A 16,888-nucleotide genomic window follows, 5' to 3' on the forward strand; every position below is an offset into this window, starting at 1 on the left:
TTAGTAGTCGTCCGAGAGATCTAGACGACGCTATCGACATGGCCACACGTCTTGAGGAGGGTTGGAATAGGACGCAAGGGTTAGATAGGAAGAGTGAGTTTCTGCAATCCAAGTCGAGGCCAGACACGTTCAAGAGAAGGAGCAGTGACAGGGTGAATCAAGGGGACAGATTCAAGAGACACAGGCCATCATCGTTCAGGCAGGACGAGGAATGTCCCACATGTCATCGCCAACACCCGGGCAAACCATGTTATAGAGAGGTCGGGGCATGTCTTTATTGCGGAACACGAGGACATTTTATTCGTGAGTGCCCAAAGAAGAAAGAGGCTAAGCAGAGGCGTGGTGCAGCCAACCAACCAGCAGAGAAGAAGGTACCTGGGAGAGTTTATGCAACCACAGTAGAGGATTTGAAATCCACCGACGTGAATTGAAGGTACCCTTCTTGTACAATCTCATTGGACTCATATTCTGTTCGACTCTGGTGCATCGCACTCTTTTGTTTCTAAGAGTTTTGTTGAACATTTAAAGTTAGAAAGAAAGAATATGCCTTGTGAATTGTTAGTCGCTACGCCCATGGGAAACAAAGATACATGTAGAACGTATTTAGAAAATGTGAAAATGGAAAAACATGGACATTTATTACCAGCTCAGCTTGTGGTAATAAATATGATGCGGTATGACGTGGTCCTAGGAATGGATTGGTTATACCATGATTATGCGACGATAGATTATAGAAGAAAGTAGCTGAAGGATCAGTTGGCCGAATTTGCTTACAACAACTATCATTCTAGCATTGGAATGACTCCGTTTGAATTTCTTTATGGCCGACCTTGTAAATCACCATCATGTTGGACTGAGATAGGAGACAACAAGATTGAGGATCTTTTAGTAATTCAACATTACACTGATCAGGTCAACATGATTAGAAAGAAACTTTTGGCTGCTCAAAGTCGACAAAAGAGTTATGCAGACCAACGACGAAGAGAGTTGGCTTTTGAAGCAGGAGATCATGTCTTTGTCAAGATATCACCCACCAAAAGTGTTTTTCGATTCAGAAAGAAGGGAAAATTGAGCCCAAGATACATTGGTCCGTTCGAGATTCTGGAAAAAGTTGGAGAGGTTGCATATCGAATTGCACTTCCACCATAGTATAGTCATGTTCATCCAGTGTTTCACGTGTCGATGCTAAGGAAGTATGTACCTTATTCTTCGCATATGATAGACTACGAAGAAGTTGATTTGCAAGAGGACATGACAACAGAAGAAATGCCGCTTCGGATTATAGATCGAAAGGAGCATGTATTGCGAAAGAAGACTATCCCCCTAGTTTAAGTAGAATGGCAACATCATGACATCAAAGAATGTACGTGAGAGCCAGAAGAAGACATGAGAAAGAGTTATCCCCAATTGTTTCAATAAGATACGCTCAAATTTCGATGACGAAATTTCTTTTTTGGGGAGAAGGATGTAAGACCCACGATTTATTTTTCCCTTATCTTTTTGTTTTCCCTTTATCTTTTTGTAACCGTCACGTTTACCATAATGGGAAGTTATGACTGCAAAGGGGAAATGAAGTGGGGGAGAAAAGAAACTAAAAATAACACTCTATGGCAAGGGGGGAGGTTTTGTAGAGGGTTTATTTAACTCCATGTTTCAGAAAATGATTGTTTCTTTACTGCATTCATAAAGGAGAAGGCTCAACGATAAAGACTTTGAGAGAAAGAGGGAGAAGGTGAGGAAGAGATCCTCATTTGTGTTGGTGGCTGCTGGAAATGAAGGAGAAGCAAAAAGGGGTTGCTGCTGGAAATCAATCTCGATTAACAGGTATGGGGAAACTCAGTCATGAATGTAGCATGAAGCATGTGTACTTTTCTTTTACTAAGGATTGATAGATATATATAGGTTGCATGATTTAACGACGGAACTATGTGCGTACATGCCTAATGGTGGCCTGCGGAAAAAGGGAATACATTGTTCCCATTTATAGATCTCTTTGATTTCAAAGAAAAAGAAAATGAAGCATGCCAGGTATGATGGGTGAAGTATGTTAGACTTCGTTAGGTTTTGAACCTCTCTGATGTTCGTATTATGTTGTTTCTCCCTGTTCTTTGTTTTTGTTGCTATCTCTATCAGTCAGAAACCGAGACTGTATCTGATTTTAGCAGAGCATGTATATATTAGATTAGGGCTGCAGTAGAACATTGCAACTAATACAAAAAAAAAAACAAGAAAGGAAAACAACAATCCAAAGCGTTGTCGGCAGAGGGCAAGGCCCGCTCTGCTTGACTTGGGGTAAACCAAAATCAGCAAGCTTTAAATCAATGCCCAAATGAGAGAGGAATACAGTGAAAGATCAAGAAAAGGGTAGGGAAGGAATTGCCTCAACTCAATCTACGAGCAGACCCATCGCTCTTCCTTGCTGTCGGTTCTTTCTCGTCGTAAGGAAGGGGGAGCAGAGAGACACACACCTGGTTTGGGGAGATCATCCCCCTCACGGTGGCAACAAGAGAGAGAGAAGAGAATGCCTCTAGCTCTGCCAACGAACAGAAAGAAAAAAAAAGGGGAGCAGCAGAGGAGGCGGAGACGGTGAGCGTCGGTCGCTCAGACGGGGCTCCTTCCGCTCGCCTTGCTGCACACGAAGGAAGGCCAGAGACGAAGTCGAGTCCCTCTCTGGTTCCGTCCTCCTTTGGAGAACGAAGAAGGCTCCACCGTCGAACGAGAAGAAGAAGAAGGTGCTCTCGTGAGGAGAGAGAAAATCAGTCATAGAAATGAAGGAAAACGAGGGTTTGGACAAATTTATATCATTGTTGAAAAATTACAAAGCAGGTCCATCTTATTAGCTAGATTCTCGAAAAGACTGTTATAATTTTTATACATTCATCCCGCAACGTTTTTGCTGAAACCTTTTTCAGAAAGAGGCTCGCAATAGTTATTTTCAATAAAAACCGAAGATTTATACGAAATTGCAAAATAGTACTTTCTAAGTTCTTAAATCTTCCCAATAGGGGTTTTCATGAAGTTGTTTGCAATTTCGATGGAAAGCGCAATGTTATGCATTATTGCTCTGTGTTACCTTTTGTGTTATTTAAATTTCAGGAAAAGGGTGTTGAACTCTCTTGTTTTGAAATAGTGATTATTCTGTTAATTTTGGATGTGATATGCTTTGTACCGTTACAAGTCTATTTGACTTTGTTCTGTTGCCATTAAATCAAGATATGAAATGGCTTATTTTTGTGGTCTGAGAAACCGAGCCTAAGGGCGGTTTCTGTGAGAGGTACTAGAGGATGTCTAGTGATGAGAAACTCTCACTTTTGAAATTCGAAGGCGAAATGTGAACTCTGTCCGATGGTTTATGCGAGTACGAGTTTTTTGTTTCTACCCAGTGTTTGGTTTCATCCCGAGAGGTAGTGGTGCGCCTGAGCTTACTGTTGTCGCTCACTCCTCTGTCTGTACTGGAGGGCCCACAGGGTATTGGGCAGCACAAGGGCCCGGGGTACTGCTGCTGTGTTGGGAGAGAGACATCTCCTGGTCCCTCAAACCGGGTTCCTAGAGGGTTCATTCTGCTGCAGCGGCGATCTGGGATATCTCAAGAGGCTTCACTTCAGGTACCCTCGATCCGTTGGATCGCCTGGTGATGATATGTTCTGTTCTGCCCGTGAGTTGTGCCCACGGGGTTTTCTGTTGATCGGCACGATGACCATGACATTGTCATAGAACCATGGTTGGAAGCCTATGAAATTTTGGAGGTTGTGAACACCTCGTTTTGTTCTGATAATGGGTCGTAACTTTTGTGTGTGTAAAGTTTTGGAAAACTTATGGTTGTAGTTCATAAGGTCTTTTTGGAATAGTTTTACGAAACTAAATAATATTTTGGGTCATGTTCCATTCATGGCTGGATTTTCTCATACTCAGAGGAATTCTGACCCTTCTTTCTATCTCTGCAGGTAGCCCTTGATAGATTTTGGCTCTTTTCTCATACTCAGAGGAATTCTGACCCTTCTTTCTATCTCTGCAGGTAGCCCTTGATAGATTTTGGCTCTTGGAGTGACGACCTCAGTCTTGTGATGGACGGGCATTGATATTCTGGACACTGCGTCAGTTTTGGGCTTAGTGGTCATTTTAGTTGTTTGGGTCCAAGTGTTTTATTTTAATACAGGGCATTTGTTTAAGTTTTGGTCATGACGTTTAAGTTTTGTCTGCTATGATTTATATTAAAGAAAAAAAAATTGGTGTCAAAAATTGGGTCGTGACATGGATTCTTTGGGGAAACTCTAAAAGCTTTCCAAGTTCCCCATGTAGATGGTGGCTCCCGCCATAGTGAAGCCATCTATCCACACATGCATTATCCTATACCCATTCCCCACATGCGTCAGCATCTCATCTCCCTCTTCAAAGTCGCATATGCAGTAGTCATCAAGCTGAAGATTAGGTTCACGTGTTGCCTCAAAAAGCAGAAGACTATCCACCATGACTTCGATATGCACAGCTGCACAATTCCTGTCCTTGAAGTCGCCGGTTAGTTGCAATTGAGGATTGTTGCATCTGAACATTTTGGGAAGAGAAAAAGATAGCACTTGATGTCTACTCTGGTGAAGTCCCAGAGTTCCAGAAATTGTGAAGTAGGATAAGTACTCAAACTCTGCAGCCTGGTTAAGGTTCAAGGCGTTAATCGATATGCAATGTCGTAAATTTTTAAAGCTTTAGGAAGTAGTTTCCACATTGAGTAAGAGGTTACCTTAATTCTATCCCTGAGTGCATGAGAAAGATTACTGCAGTCATTTAATGTCAACTCCTCCAAGGATCTCAATTTTTCAAGGCCATGAACATCAATGAGCTTTGTGCATTCGTTAAGCTTTAGCACTCTCAGAGCCTTCAAGTGCGAAATATCGAAGATGGTTTCCAAAGCAGAGCAACCCATCGCAACAAGTTCTTCGAAGGAGGATGGAAGCTGAGGAATTGACAGAAGCCTTTCACAAAAGCTCAAAGTAAGAGTCTTAAGAAAAGAGAAGCTAGCCAAAGAAGGTAGGGTGTAGAAATTGCCGTCTGCTAAGTTCAACTTTTTCAATGAAGACAATTTAGAAAAATCATTTCCGTCTACCCCTTCTAGCCAGTTACAGCCATGGGCGCTCAAATCCTCCAATGAACTGATCTGGAAAAAACTAGAAGGAACTGTGAGAAGCTCAGCGTTAAGATTTATGTATAAACGTCTCAAAGCGGTGAGGCTTCCAAAGCTTTCAGGGAGCTCTCTTATACCACCGGTGCATCCCAGTGTTGCACCTATTGATAATTCTGCAAGATTTTTGAGAAGCCCAATGGAAGAAGGAAAAAATTTGATGTGATTACAACCATCTAATGAAAATATCTCTAGTCTTTCCAGTGATCCAATTGAATCTGGTACCTCCTCAATTGCTGTATGATCCACATAAATTCTTCTCAGGTTCTTCGCCTTGCCAATAGAATGGGGCAAAGCGACAATACTAGAACGTTCAGCATTTAGTCTTACTAGATTGGTCAACTGCCCAATAGATTCTGGAATTCTTTCCACGGTGCTGCCTCGCAATGTCAGGTTTCTCAAAGATTCCATGCTTCCTATCCATTCAGGAAGCTCTGTCAGCGATCTGCACCCATCTAGAGACAGTAGATTGAGCTTCTTCAGTTGTCTCATGGAGTCGGGCAGTGTCTTTATTTTTGTCTGGTCAAGTATGAGACGTTTCAATGATTCCATGTCCCCCACATGCATCGCCAATGCTGAAACTTTGGAGCATCTGTGAAGGTCAAGTGTTTCAAGCGAGCTCAATTCACAAATGCTGTTGGGTAATTCCTTCAGTTGGTAGCAATCTCTCATACTCAGGCAAATCAAATTCTTGAGGCACCCAACGGATTCATGAACTTGGGCCAACAAAATGCATCGATCGAGTATCAATTTAACCATGTGAGGAGTGTTAGAAAAATCTGGTGTAGCAGTAAGATGCTTACAGTCCATCAGATTGAGCACTCTTAATCTACCAAAGGCCTGCAATGATGAAAACATCGAATAAGAAAGTGTATGGGGCAAAATAGATCAAAAAGAGTTGAAGCATTGATCCCCTTCGGTAAAAGAAAAGACTCTGCCATGTGCACCTTGATCATCGACACGTCTCGGTTCCAAACCTCACTGACCATGCCAAAAGATAAGTCCAACACAACAACTTCCTGAAGATTAAACTCAGAAGGCAACGACTTGAAGGGGCATCCTTCCCATTTCAACCATTTTAGCTTGTTGGGAATGCAAGTAAAATCACCAGCAAAATTCACATTGGCAATGTGTAGCAGTCTGAGCCCGGACATTGCAGCAAAAGCCTCAGTTCTTAAATCTGTTAGGTCTTTCTTCCCAATGTCAAGGGCAATAGCTTCAATGTTACTCGTTCCCTATAGAAAAAACAAATAAAAACTTGCGTCATCAAGAAGACATGGTCATTTATATCCAGGATTTTATACATAATAGCACAAGGTTTTGTGTTGTCTACTCTTAGTTTATGAGTTGCATCAAGCAATAGTAACAATTAACAGGAATTGTTTAAGAAATGGTTTAATAGAGGGCCGGTCACAGAGTGTTTTAATTTAGTAATGAAAAACACCACCAAGACCACACAGTGACAAAGCTATCAGGGCATATCTATGACGTCTAGAACAAGTTGTGAAAAACACCAAATAACCTGATTTAAATTGGTAAGGACAGTAGAAGCATCGAAACTCATAACTACTTTAAGTTGAAAATTGAAATGGTTCAATATTCCCAACCGATGGTCCGGTCTAAGAAATTGTAAACTCTTCTACAAGACTCGAACTTGAGAGCATCCAATTTCAATTGTAAGTCTTGAGAGATCAGGCTCTGCAAGTAGAAGACGAATTGAAGAACAGAAGAAAAAGAAAAATGAGAGGTTGGCTCGCAGTCCCTTACTTCTAGGTTGTGTAATACTTCCAAGCTTTCAGCAGAATCCCAAAGCCTGCTACGCAGACCGGGCCTCAAAGGACTTTCTTGAACCACGATTTGCCTGCCCATATCTCGAAGCTGGTCATGCATTTCAAACTCACCACTCTTATTTTTAATTAGAGACTTTTGCAATAAAACTTTGATTGCGATGCTTGGGAAGAAGTGGGAATCTTTCCACATGTGGATAGCTCTTTCTTTGCCTTTCCCAATGAAAAAGCATGCAATATCTAGAAATATTTGCTTCTCATTCACATCCAATCCATCATAACTTATCTTTAACCTCAGGTGAACGTCTTTCGATTGATCCCGTTTCAATCGCTCCAGCAGGTCCTCCCATTCTTTAGAGCCATTCTTGTCAAAGAAAAGAGACCCTAAAACTTCAAGTGTCAGGGGAAGTCCACCAGTAACCCTCACAACCTTCATGGATAAGTCCACATATTTCTCAATTGGTTTGGCAGTTCCAAAGGCGTGATAACTGAACAGCTGAAGGGATTCCTTCGGGTTCAATTCTTCAAGTTGGTAGGTCTCATCTTCTTTCAATCCTTGCAAATTCAGTATGTGCTTATTTCTTGTCGTAATGATGATCCTGCTTCTCGGAGAAAACCAATTCCGTTCACCAGCCAATGCCTGAAGTTGGCTAACATCACTCACATCATCAAGGACAATAAGAACGGTCTTGCTGTGTACTCTTCTTTTGATTACGTTGATCCCCTGACTCACACTATCTATGGATGTATATTTGTCATGCAGAACCTCAGAGATGAGTTGCTTTTGCAGGGCGACGAGCCCATCGAATTTTGTCGATGCTTCTTTGATATTTGAAAAGAAGCAACTAGCTTTATATCTGGAAGAAATTCTGTTGTAGACGGCCTTTGCGAGGGTTGTCTTCCCGACTCCGCCCATCCCATAGATGCCAACAATTCGAAGGCCAGGGGTATCCACATCCAACAGCTTCATCATGTGATTCACACGAGAATCAAGTCCAACAGGGTATTTTGCTACATCCCACACCACCTTGTTGACTTTATCCAAAGCATCCTTGACAATCAACAGAATAATCTTGATTTCTTTCCTGCCAAAAAGCAAAGAACAGAATAATCTTGCCTTCTTTCCTGCCAAAAAGCAAAGAACAGAATAATCTTGCCTTCTTTCCTGCCAAAAAGCAAAGAACCAAATGCTATGCCACATGGGTCCCCACCGAATAGAATAGAACCAAATGCTATGACACATGGTGCGGGGTGCAGGTGCTGGTGTGGATACCAGTTCGAGCTCCAATATATATATATATATATATATTGTTATTTGTTATATAATTAGTTTTTTTTGTCTATATTTCTAACTTTCTTTTGTCAAGGTTATATATCAATGAAAACTCAACAAAAACTCATTTTACGTCGGCCGCACCAACACAAGCACCCACACCGATGCGGGTGCCCGAGTGACTAAGACCAAATGCACAAATATAAGGGGCATTTGCAAGAAGAAAAATTAATGGCAGAGAAGAAACCAGAGCTAATGGAAAACAAAAGAATTGCCCAGATAGGGACTGTCAGCCAACAGAATAAAAGGTTTCAGTCCACTCTCCCCATAATGAACGTGAAAGCTCTCAGTTTCATCTCTTACATTCACTTCATCCTTTATAGTGGATGCCAACAACAATTTTTAGCCAAGTATTATACCCACAAGTGCCTTCAAATGAGCTCTTTCTCCACATTAAGGCCTTCAAATAGGTGCACCTTTCGCAAATCTAACAGCTTCAATCAAGTGCAAATTTTTTAAAAAGTTCACCATATACTGTGGATTTCACAAGTTCGGTGAACTAAGAACTGACACACAATAAATAATTTTCTGACATATAATTCACCTTTTACATGCCGAATAAATATTTTAGTTCGGTGCATTTTTTAAGAAACTACTTTCGTGGATGTAAATCTAAATGTCTGAAAACATTAAAACATATTTTTCCAATAGATTGCCGTGACTGTATCAGACTCTTTTTTACACTTAGTTATGATTTATAATATTCAAAAAATGGTTTTTATCCACAACGCAGTCCAAATAAATTGGTCCAGATTTTCAGGATTTCAACACCGAGCTGTAAACTGCATACCTACGACTAGAATTTTGAATTGTAAACTGATTTGAGAAATGCAAACTATAAAATTGTGAGATGACAGAGAACCCAAACTGTTCTGAATTGAGAGACTGGGAGAGATTGCGTTGCACCAAATCTGCTGTCAATTCAAAGAGGGAGATCAGAAGACTCAAGGGGGGCCAGCCCCCGGAGAAATCAAAATAAACAAAGGTAGGAACTGTTCACCCTGCCCGCTCTGTATTTTATTTATATTACCAAAGGAGAGAGAGCATACCCTTCAGCTTCGGTCTTCATATCGTATCCCTTGATTTCCCCTGCTTCTTTAAGAGCATCCTGTAAGATCATTTGGTGGGCCGACATATGTCTATGAGGAATTTCAGACATTATGGCTGTCTTAACGTAAATATCCGCTTAAGTGATTGCATTTTGGGATATTACGTCATTTTAGATGGTATGGGGTAATTTTGAAATGTGTAGATACCAGTACGCAATTACGGACTCTTTGATGGGTTGAATCCGTAATTGTCCTCATTATATAATGGTAGTGGTCCCTGGGGTCGTGCGAACAGTTGCTTTTGGTTTCTAGGGTTTTCTCTTCCCCATCTGAGATAGACCTCACGCGCACCGCACGTACACTGGAAGACACTGCTGCGATCTTCCCGTGCACCAGATCAGATGGATTCAGGTACGCTTCCGCTTCAGTTTAAAGTTTCGTTTATTTCAATGATTTAGCATGAGCATGATCCTGTTTAGGGTATATACGTTTGGTTTTGTATATGCGATATGGGGAGAAATCCCAACATTTGGTATCAGAGTCTATGCTTGTTGTTGAATCGTTGATTTTTTGGCGTTCTTCCCATTTGGATGTTCCTTTCCTTCGACTGCAATTTTTGGTTTTCAAAAAAAAAAAAAAAAATTTAGGGTTGAGGGCGTGCGACGGAAGATGTCGGGCTTCCGTTGCAGCATCAGGAGGACGAGGCGTGGACAAGGGGACGGCCGGATCGGCGGCGTCCATCGCTGGTAGGCGACGGCAGGCTTCCGGCAGTCGTGAGGAAACCCCGACGGCGGACACCCACGCTGTGGGTGGCCTGCGGTGCCCTCTGCGCCTCAGATGCAACCGTAAGGCGAAGGAACAGGAACGGGCAGAAGGGGATTCAGGCTAGGGCATCGATTTCCGGCGGTCAGGCAGGCGTCGGCCGGCCCTTAGGCGATGGCCGGACGTCCGCGTCCTAGCGCGACACGCCGGCAACCACCCACGCTGTTGGGTGGCCTGCCGGTGGTTTTCTGGCTGCCGTTTCAACCGCCCAAAACCAGAAAAGGGGCAGATTTGCAATCGAGAAAACCAGGACCGATTCAGACCGGTGTTGGGCGGGCGATGGCCAGCATCGCAGCGGCGACGGCCGGCCGTCGAGGTGGCACCCGCCGGCGGCCACCCACGCAGTTGGGTGGCCTGCCGGAGGATCACCACCGCACTCCTGCCGTTCGGCAGGCAAGCGGTGGAGACGACGCCCGCGACCGCTCGCGCGGTCGAGCGAGCGGTTCGGTCCGGGTCGGGTCGTGACAGACCCGATTCGGATCCATCAGTTTAAAAAAAAAAAAAAATCATTTTGCCGCGCTCGCCCGCCCGCCTGCGTGCTGTGTTCGGTTTTTGGACCGGGTCGGGTTTAATTTTATAGAAACGGTTCATTTTTTAAACCGGTTTTGGAAAAGACTCGAACCGGTTCATTACGATTCAGAACCGATTCAATCCGATTCAGACCGGTTGGGACCTTTCAGATCCGATTCGAACCATTTTGGGACCGGTTCATTCATTTCAAAACCGATTCGGACCGATTCAGGGCTTTTCAGAACCGGTTCATTCAGTTTTAGAACCGATTCTAGCATTTCAGAACTGATTAAGTTGATTTTCGAACCGATTCGGGCATTTTCAGACCGGTTCATTGAGTTCGGAAACTGTTTTTGGCCAATTTTAACCGGTTCAGTGGGTTTTAGAACCGATACGGTCTAATTTTGACCGGTTTGTCCAATTTTTAGACCGGTTCAGCTCTATTTAGGGTAATGTGGGTGTTCTAGTTGCGGTTTAAGAATGATAAGGGCCACTTTAAGGCCGATTCAGTGGTTCTTGACCCACTTAAACACAATTATGGTATCGGTTTATAAAATTTTGGACTCTTTTGGGCCCATATCATTGAATCATTTGGTTTTGGATTTAATGTAGGGCAAATTTGTATGTAATTTGGTTTATGCATCAGGTTTTGGATTCAATGAATGACAAATTTTGTATGTAAATTTTAATTCATGTATCATGTTTTGCATGTTATTAAAATTATGGGTGTACTTTAGATGAATGTTTGGATTATGAATTTTGATCTTTGGCCATGTCTGTTGTTTTAAATGAGTACGTTTGTACTTTATGTCGCCAAAGTGACCTCTGTTGTACGAATTTGCTTGTTTTAAACATTAGATGATAGTATACTTGATCCATGCGGACAATGATCAGCCCAAAGGATGATTGTTGTTTGGTCAGGTTTAAGTATACAGGACAATGAATATGTGATAATTTTTTCAGGTTTCCATGTGAATAGCGAGTCAATCCAAAGATAGGCTCGTTGTTTGACAGGGTTAATCATCTATATTCATTGTTGACCAAGAATACCACTTGCAGTTAGTATTTCAATCCAAAGATTGGATATTAATGTTGCACCGGTACCTTGTGATGGGATTCAGGCCATTGTATTTAAATTCATTTATATTTGTTATTTCATCTTTGTACATGTATTGATTGTGAGCATGTTTGGTATTTTTGTTGTTCTTTGTACAGTGGGTTCTGCTTCTATGATATCTGCAAATTTGAGTACTGTTCCTGAGTTAAATGGTTCGAATTTTAAGGACTGGAAAGAAACTGTTATGATTGTTCTGGGTTGTATGGATCTTGACCTTGCATTTAGGGAGTTGTGCCCACCTCATCCAACAGATCAAAGTTCCCATGAGGATAAGCGGTACTTTGAACGGTGGGAACGCTCAAACCGCATGTGTCTAATGATTATGAAGAGGTCAATCCCAGAAAATTTTAGAGGCTCTATTACTGAAAAGGCTAGTGCCAAGGCGTTCCTTGAAGAGATTGAAAAACGTTTTGCTAAAATGAAAAGACTGAAACAAACAGTCTTTTGAGTAAACTTGTGATGCTGAAGTATAAAAATAAGGGGAACATACGGGAGCACATTATGGAAATGTCTCATCTTGCTTCAAAATTACAGGCGCCAGGTCTGAGGTTACCCGAAGACTTTATAGTGCATATGGTTCTTCTTTCTCTTCCACCACAGTTTGGACAGTTTAAAGTTAGTTATAACTGTCAGAAGGAGAAATGGACTCTTAATGAGCTCATTTCGCACTGTGTGGAAGAAGATGAGAGATTGAAGCATGATAGGATAGAAAGTGCTCACTTGGCTACTACGCCTAAAAGTAAGAAAAGGAAGGCTATTAAGGAAATTGCAATTGATCACGCATCCATTAAGAAACAGAAGAAGCATAAGGAAGGCAAATCAAGCTGCTTCTTTTGCAAGGATGAAGGTCATATGAAGAATGATTGTACTAAGTATCACGCATGGCGTGAAAAGAAAGGTACGATTCTTACTTTGGTTTGTTCTGAGGTTAATTTAATTTCAGTACCAAGGCACTTGTGGGTAGATTCAGTTGCTACTACTCACATAAGTGTTTCTGTGCAGGGCTGCCTAAATTGTCGGACGCCAATTGATGCTGAAAGATTCATCTATGAGGGCGATGACATGAAGGCGAAGATTGAAGCCATAGCAGATTTTTTGAGTTATTGTTAAAGACTGGTTGTTATTTGAATTTGATAGAAACTTATGTAATACCGCCTTTTAGACGGAATTTGGTTGTTATTTCCTTACTGAACAAATTTGGTTATTATTGTTCATTTGGAGGAAATAAATTTAAGTAGTTTCTGCATTCAAATTTGAATTCTACTGGTTCTTTGTCTAGTAGCGATAACCTTTATTTGTTTGATACGGTTGCTTCATATAATGAAACTTTGCATGTTACGTTTAGTGGTACTAAAAGAAAATTAGCCAAAGAGAATTCTGCTATGTTATGACATTGGCGCTTAGGACATATCTCTGAAAAGATAATATAAAGGCTTATGTCAAAAGGAATTCTTGAGTCCCTTGATTTTGCAAACTTTAATATCTGCACTGAATGTATAAAGGGAAAATGAACAAACATTAAGGGGTATAAGTTTTATTTAATCCATTCAGTAAGTCTTTCTTTGAAAGGGAAACACTCATTTCTTTGAGGATATTGAGTTTGGGAGGTGATCAGGTTATGAACATTGTTTTTTGAAGAGGGACCTGAGTCCACTCTATTCAGAAGAAGGCAATGATGTCGATCTCCATACTGAAGAACAAACTCAACAACCTCAAGAAAATTAAGTAGAGGTGTCACTAAGGAAATCCATATATGGACTAAAGCAAGTTTTCCAGTCAATGGTATTACAAACTTCATCAAGTTATAGTTTCATTTGGTTTCGAAATTAATATGGTTGATAAATGTGTATACTAAAAGTTCAGTGGGGGCAAATTTATCTTTCTAGTTTTATATGTCGATGATATATTGTTGGCAAGTAATGATGTTGGCATATTACATGAAACTAAGATTTTTAGTCAACAAAGTTTGACATGAAGGATCTTGGTTGTGCATCTTTTGTATTGGGGATCCAAATATTTTGAGATCGTTCTCGAGGTATTCTTGGATCATCACAAAAGACCTACATTAATAAGGTGCTTCAGCGATATGACATGAAGGATTGTAAACCATGAAAGACTCCAGTTGCTAAAGGAGACAAGTTTAGTCTCAAACAGTGCCCTAAAAGTAAAATCGAATCTAAAGAAATGGAAAGGATTTCCTATTTGTCTGTTGTGGGAAGCCTTATGTATGTTCAGGTTTGTACTCGTTTGGATATTGCATTTATCATTGGAATGTTAGGCAGATACTTAAGTGATCCTAGTATGGGTCATTGGAAAGCAGCCAAAAGAGTTTTGAGGTACTTAAAAAGAACATAAGATTTTATGCTCACATACAGGAAGTCAGACCAGTGGGAGATCATTAGGTATTCAGATTCTGACTTTACTAAGTGCCAAGATCATGGCATTCAATCAGGTTTTGTGATTGCAGAATTTTGTCACGAGGCTGCGCATTATGTATGATATAGAAATACCACTAAGGTTGTTGTGTGACAATAATTCAGCAGTCATGTACTCTTATAACAGCCACAGTTTGTCAAAGTCGAAGCACATCGACATTAAGTTTTTGGGCTGTTAAAGAGGGGATACAGAATGGTCAGGTGTCTTTAGAGCATATTGGGACAAACTCTATGATTTGCGGATCCGCTTACCAAGGGTTTAACACATAAGGTCTTTCACGAACATGTTGTTCATATGGGGGTGTTATCCTTGGATGATGTGCTGGTTTAGTGGGAGTTTGTATTTTGTTTGCTCTTATGTATGGACACATATTCAGTTTTCTGCAGAATAAAGTTTAAAGTTCTTTGGTTCCATTCTGTGTTTATGTTTTGATCTCCATAAGGTTTTAAAGTTGGACCAGTTGAGAATAGACATGTTGTAATCACATTACATGTAATTCTCATGCTATACATCCATATCAGATCTATGTCATTGATTATGTTAACATTTGTGATCATTGAAGGTTTAGCTAATTTTTATTATAGCGAAAGCCGCTTTGGTTCTGTGTTGATATGGTCATGGACGAGATTGGTGAAAATGACGTTTATAAGATAGCAATTATGAGCTCCTAAGGTTTTATGTAATGTCTGAATGTATTAAGACATATTTGGCCCAAGTGGGAGATTGTAAGATTATTTGGTGGGCCGACATATGTCTATGAGGAATTTCAGACATTATGGCTGTCTTAACGTAAATATCCGCTTAAGTGATTGCATTTTGGGATATTACGTCATTTTAGATGGTATGGGGTAATTTTGAAATGTGTAGATACCAGTACGCAATTACGGACTCTTTGATGGGTTGAATCCGTAATTGTCCTCATTATATAATGGTAGTGGTCACTGGGGTCATGCGAACAGTTGCTTTTGGTTTCTAGGGTTTTCTCTTCCCCATCTGAGAGAGACCTCACGCGCACCGCACGTACCCTGGAAGACCCTGCTGCGATTTTCCCGTGCACCAGATCAAATGGATTCAGGTACGCTTTCGCTTCAGTTTAAAGTTTCGTTTATTTCAATGATTTAGCATGAGCATGATCCTGTTTAGGGTATATACGTTTGGTTTTGTATATGCGATACGGGGAGAAATCCCAACACATCCCTCTATGCCTTCACCTTCTTCTTGTCCAATCCCTCATCCTCTTCATATCTCTTGAAGGCTGCTTCAAATGGTCCCTTTTGGTTTCTGACTTCCCTTGGTTCAACGTCATAGAACACAGGAAGCATCAATTTTTTGCATTTTACCATCTTGGCCATCTCATCAAGGCAGGATCTGCACTCCGCGTAGCCTTTGGAGAAGATAGGTATGAAGACCACCGCGCTGTTCATGGCCTCAAATGCCTTCTCACTCATATCTCCTGCTGTGTTCAACATCTCTACATCGGTATGCATGAGGAAAGCACGTGCATCCCTCTGCTTGAGTGCCTCGTGGAGTTGCCAAGAGAAGCCACTGGCTGTGTCTTGCCATCTGAAGCTGATGAACACTTCAAACTCAAGCCGACCACCGGCCCCATCCCCTGATGCTGAAGAAGACACCGAGCGTTCCTCACCTTCATCTCTCGCAACGGTTGCAGCTGAAGACGGCGACCTAGAAGATGCGGGGGGATCCTCAACTTCATCCCTATTTACGTTTGTATCTGAAGATAATCCTGCAGGTGCAGAAGACACCCAAATCTCCTCCGTCTCTTCCCTCCCATTGTTTTTAGCAGCAGCTGTTCTTCTCTTCCTCCTCCTCCTTCTAAATCTCCATACTACGATTGCTGCTGCTACGACCACCGCTGTTACCAGCATTACAATCATAAGCATTTTTCTTGTTGGAGACATGGAGAGCCGCCTCCTCTCGAGTCTCTTCCCCTCGCAGCGGTCCTCTCTCGCACACCCTCTGTCTCTCTCTCTTTCTGCTTGTGTAACATCCGCATATAATTCCTCTTCGATTAAGAAAACGAATCCTGGATAGTTTTCCTCAACGACGTTACCAGAGAAGAATAAAGTAACTGTATGCCTGGAAAGTGATGGAACCAGACATATTTGCCGAAGTTCCAGATAAAGCATCTGCCGTGGCTGGCCAATGTAGTTGCTTCTTCCTTGTAGTGCCTGCCTCATGTTCATTTTCTCTCATGCTCTCTCTCTCTCTCTCTCTCTCTCTCTCTGTCTCGCTACATTTGAGATATAGCCAATAATGGTTGATGATTACAAAATCATGTCCTCTTCCAGATTCCAGGAACAGCCAAAAATGGTGGAAGATTACAAGATTATATCCTCTCTCTCCAACTTCAAGAAGCAGCCAATATTGGTTGAAGTTCACAGGATTGCGTCAGGAGCTTCTCAATAAGTTGACATGCTTTCTAAACTAACTAACAAATAAATAAAGTGAATAGAAACAAATTAGTAAAGCAAATAGCAACAAAAAGGAAAAATTAATAAGAAACAAGTATGTGATTGAGTTAAGCAAAGATAAAAATCAATAATGCAAAAGAAACAAATCGTTATATATAAAATGAAAAATAGACAAAACAGTTTAAGAAAGCAAGGACAAAATTACAAACAAAACTTATGACATTTTTTT

At 41.3% G+C, this 16,888-nt stretch overlaps 1 protein-coding gene across 1 annotated transcript; it reads right to left on the minus strand.

The window, feature by feature from the left end:
- Positions 1-4,970: 4,970 nt before the first annotated feature.
- LOC116263672 (disease resistance protein RPV1-like) lies at positions 4,971-9,428 on the minus strand. Its single transcript, XM_050080380.1, has 5 exons — positions 9,324-9,428; positions 6,941-8,125; positions 6,121-6,408; positions 5,015-6,013; positions 4,971-4,979 (listed from the first exon to the last, which is right to left on the minus strand). Exons 1-5 carry the CDS (start codon positions 9,426-9,428, stop codon positions 4,971-4,973), a joined length of 2,586 nt encoding a protein of 861 aa, XP_049936337.1.
- Between the last annotated feature and the right edge of the window lie 7,460 nt (positions 9,429-16,888).

This window comes from Nymphaea colorata, chromosome 11, assembly GCF_008831285.2.
Source record: "Nymphaea colorata isolate Beijing-Zhang1983 chromosome 11, ASM883128v2, whole genome shotgun sequence".
Classification (NCBI taxonomy): domain Eukaryota; kingdom Viridiplantae; phylum Streptophyta; class Magnoliopsida; order Nymphaeales; family Nymphaeaceae; genus Nymphaea; species Nymphaea colorata.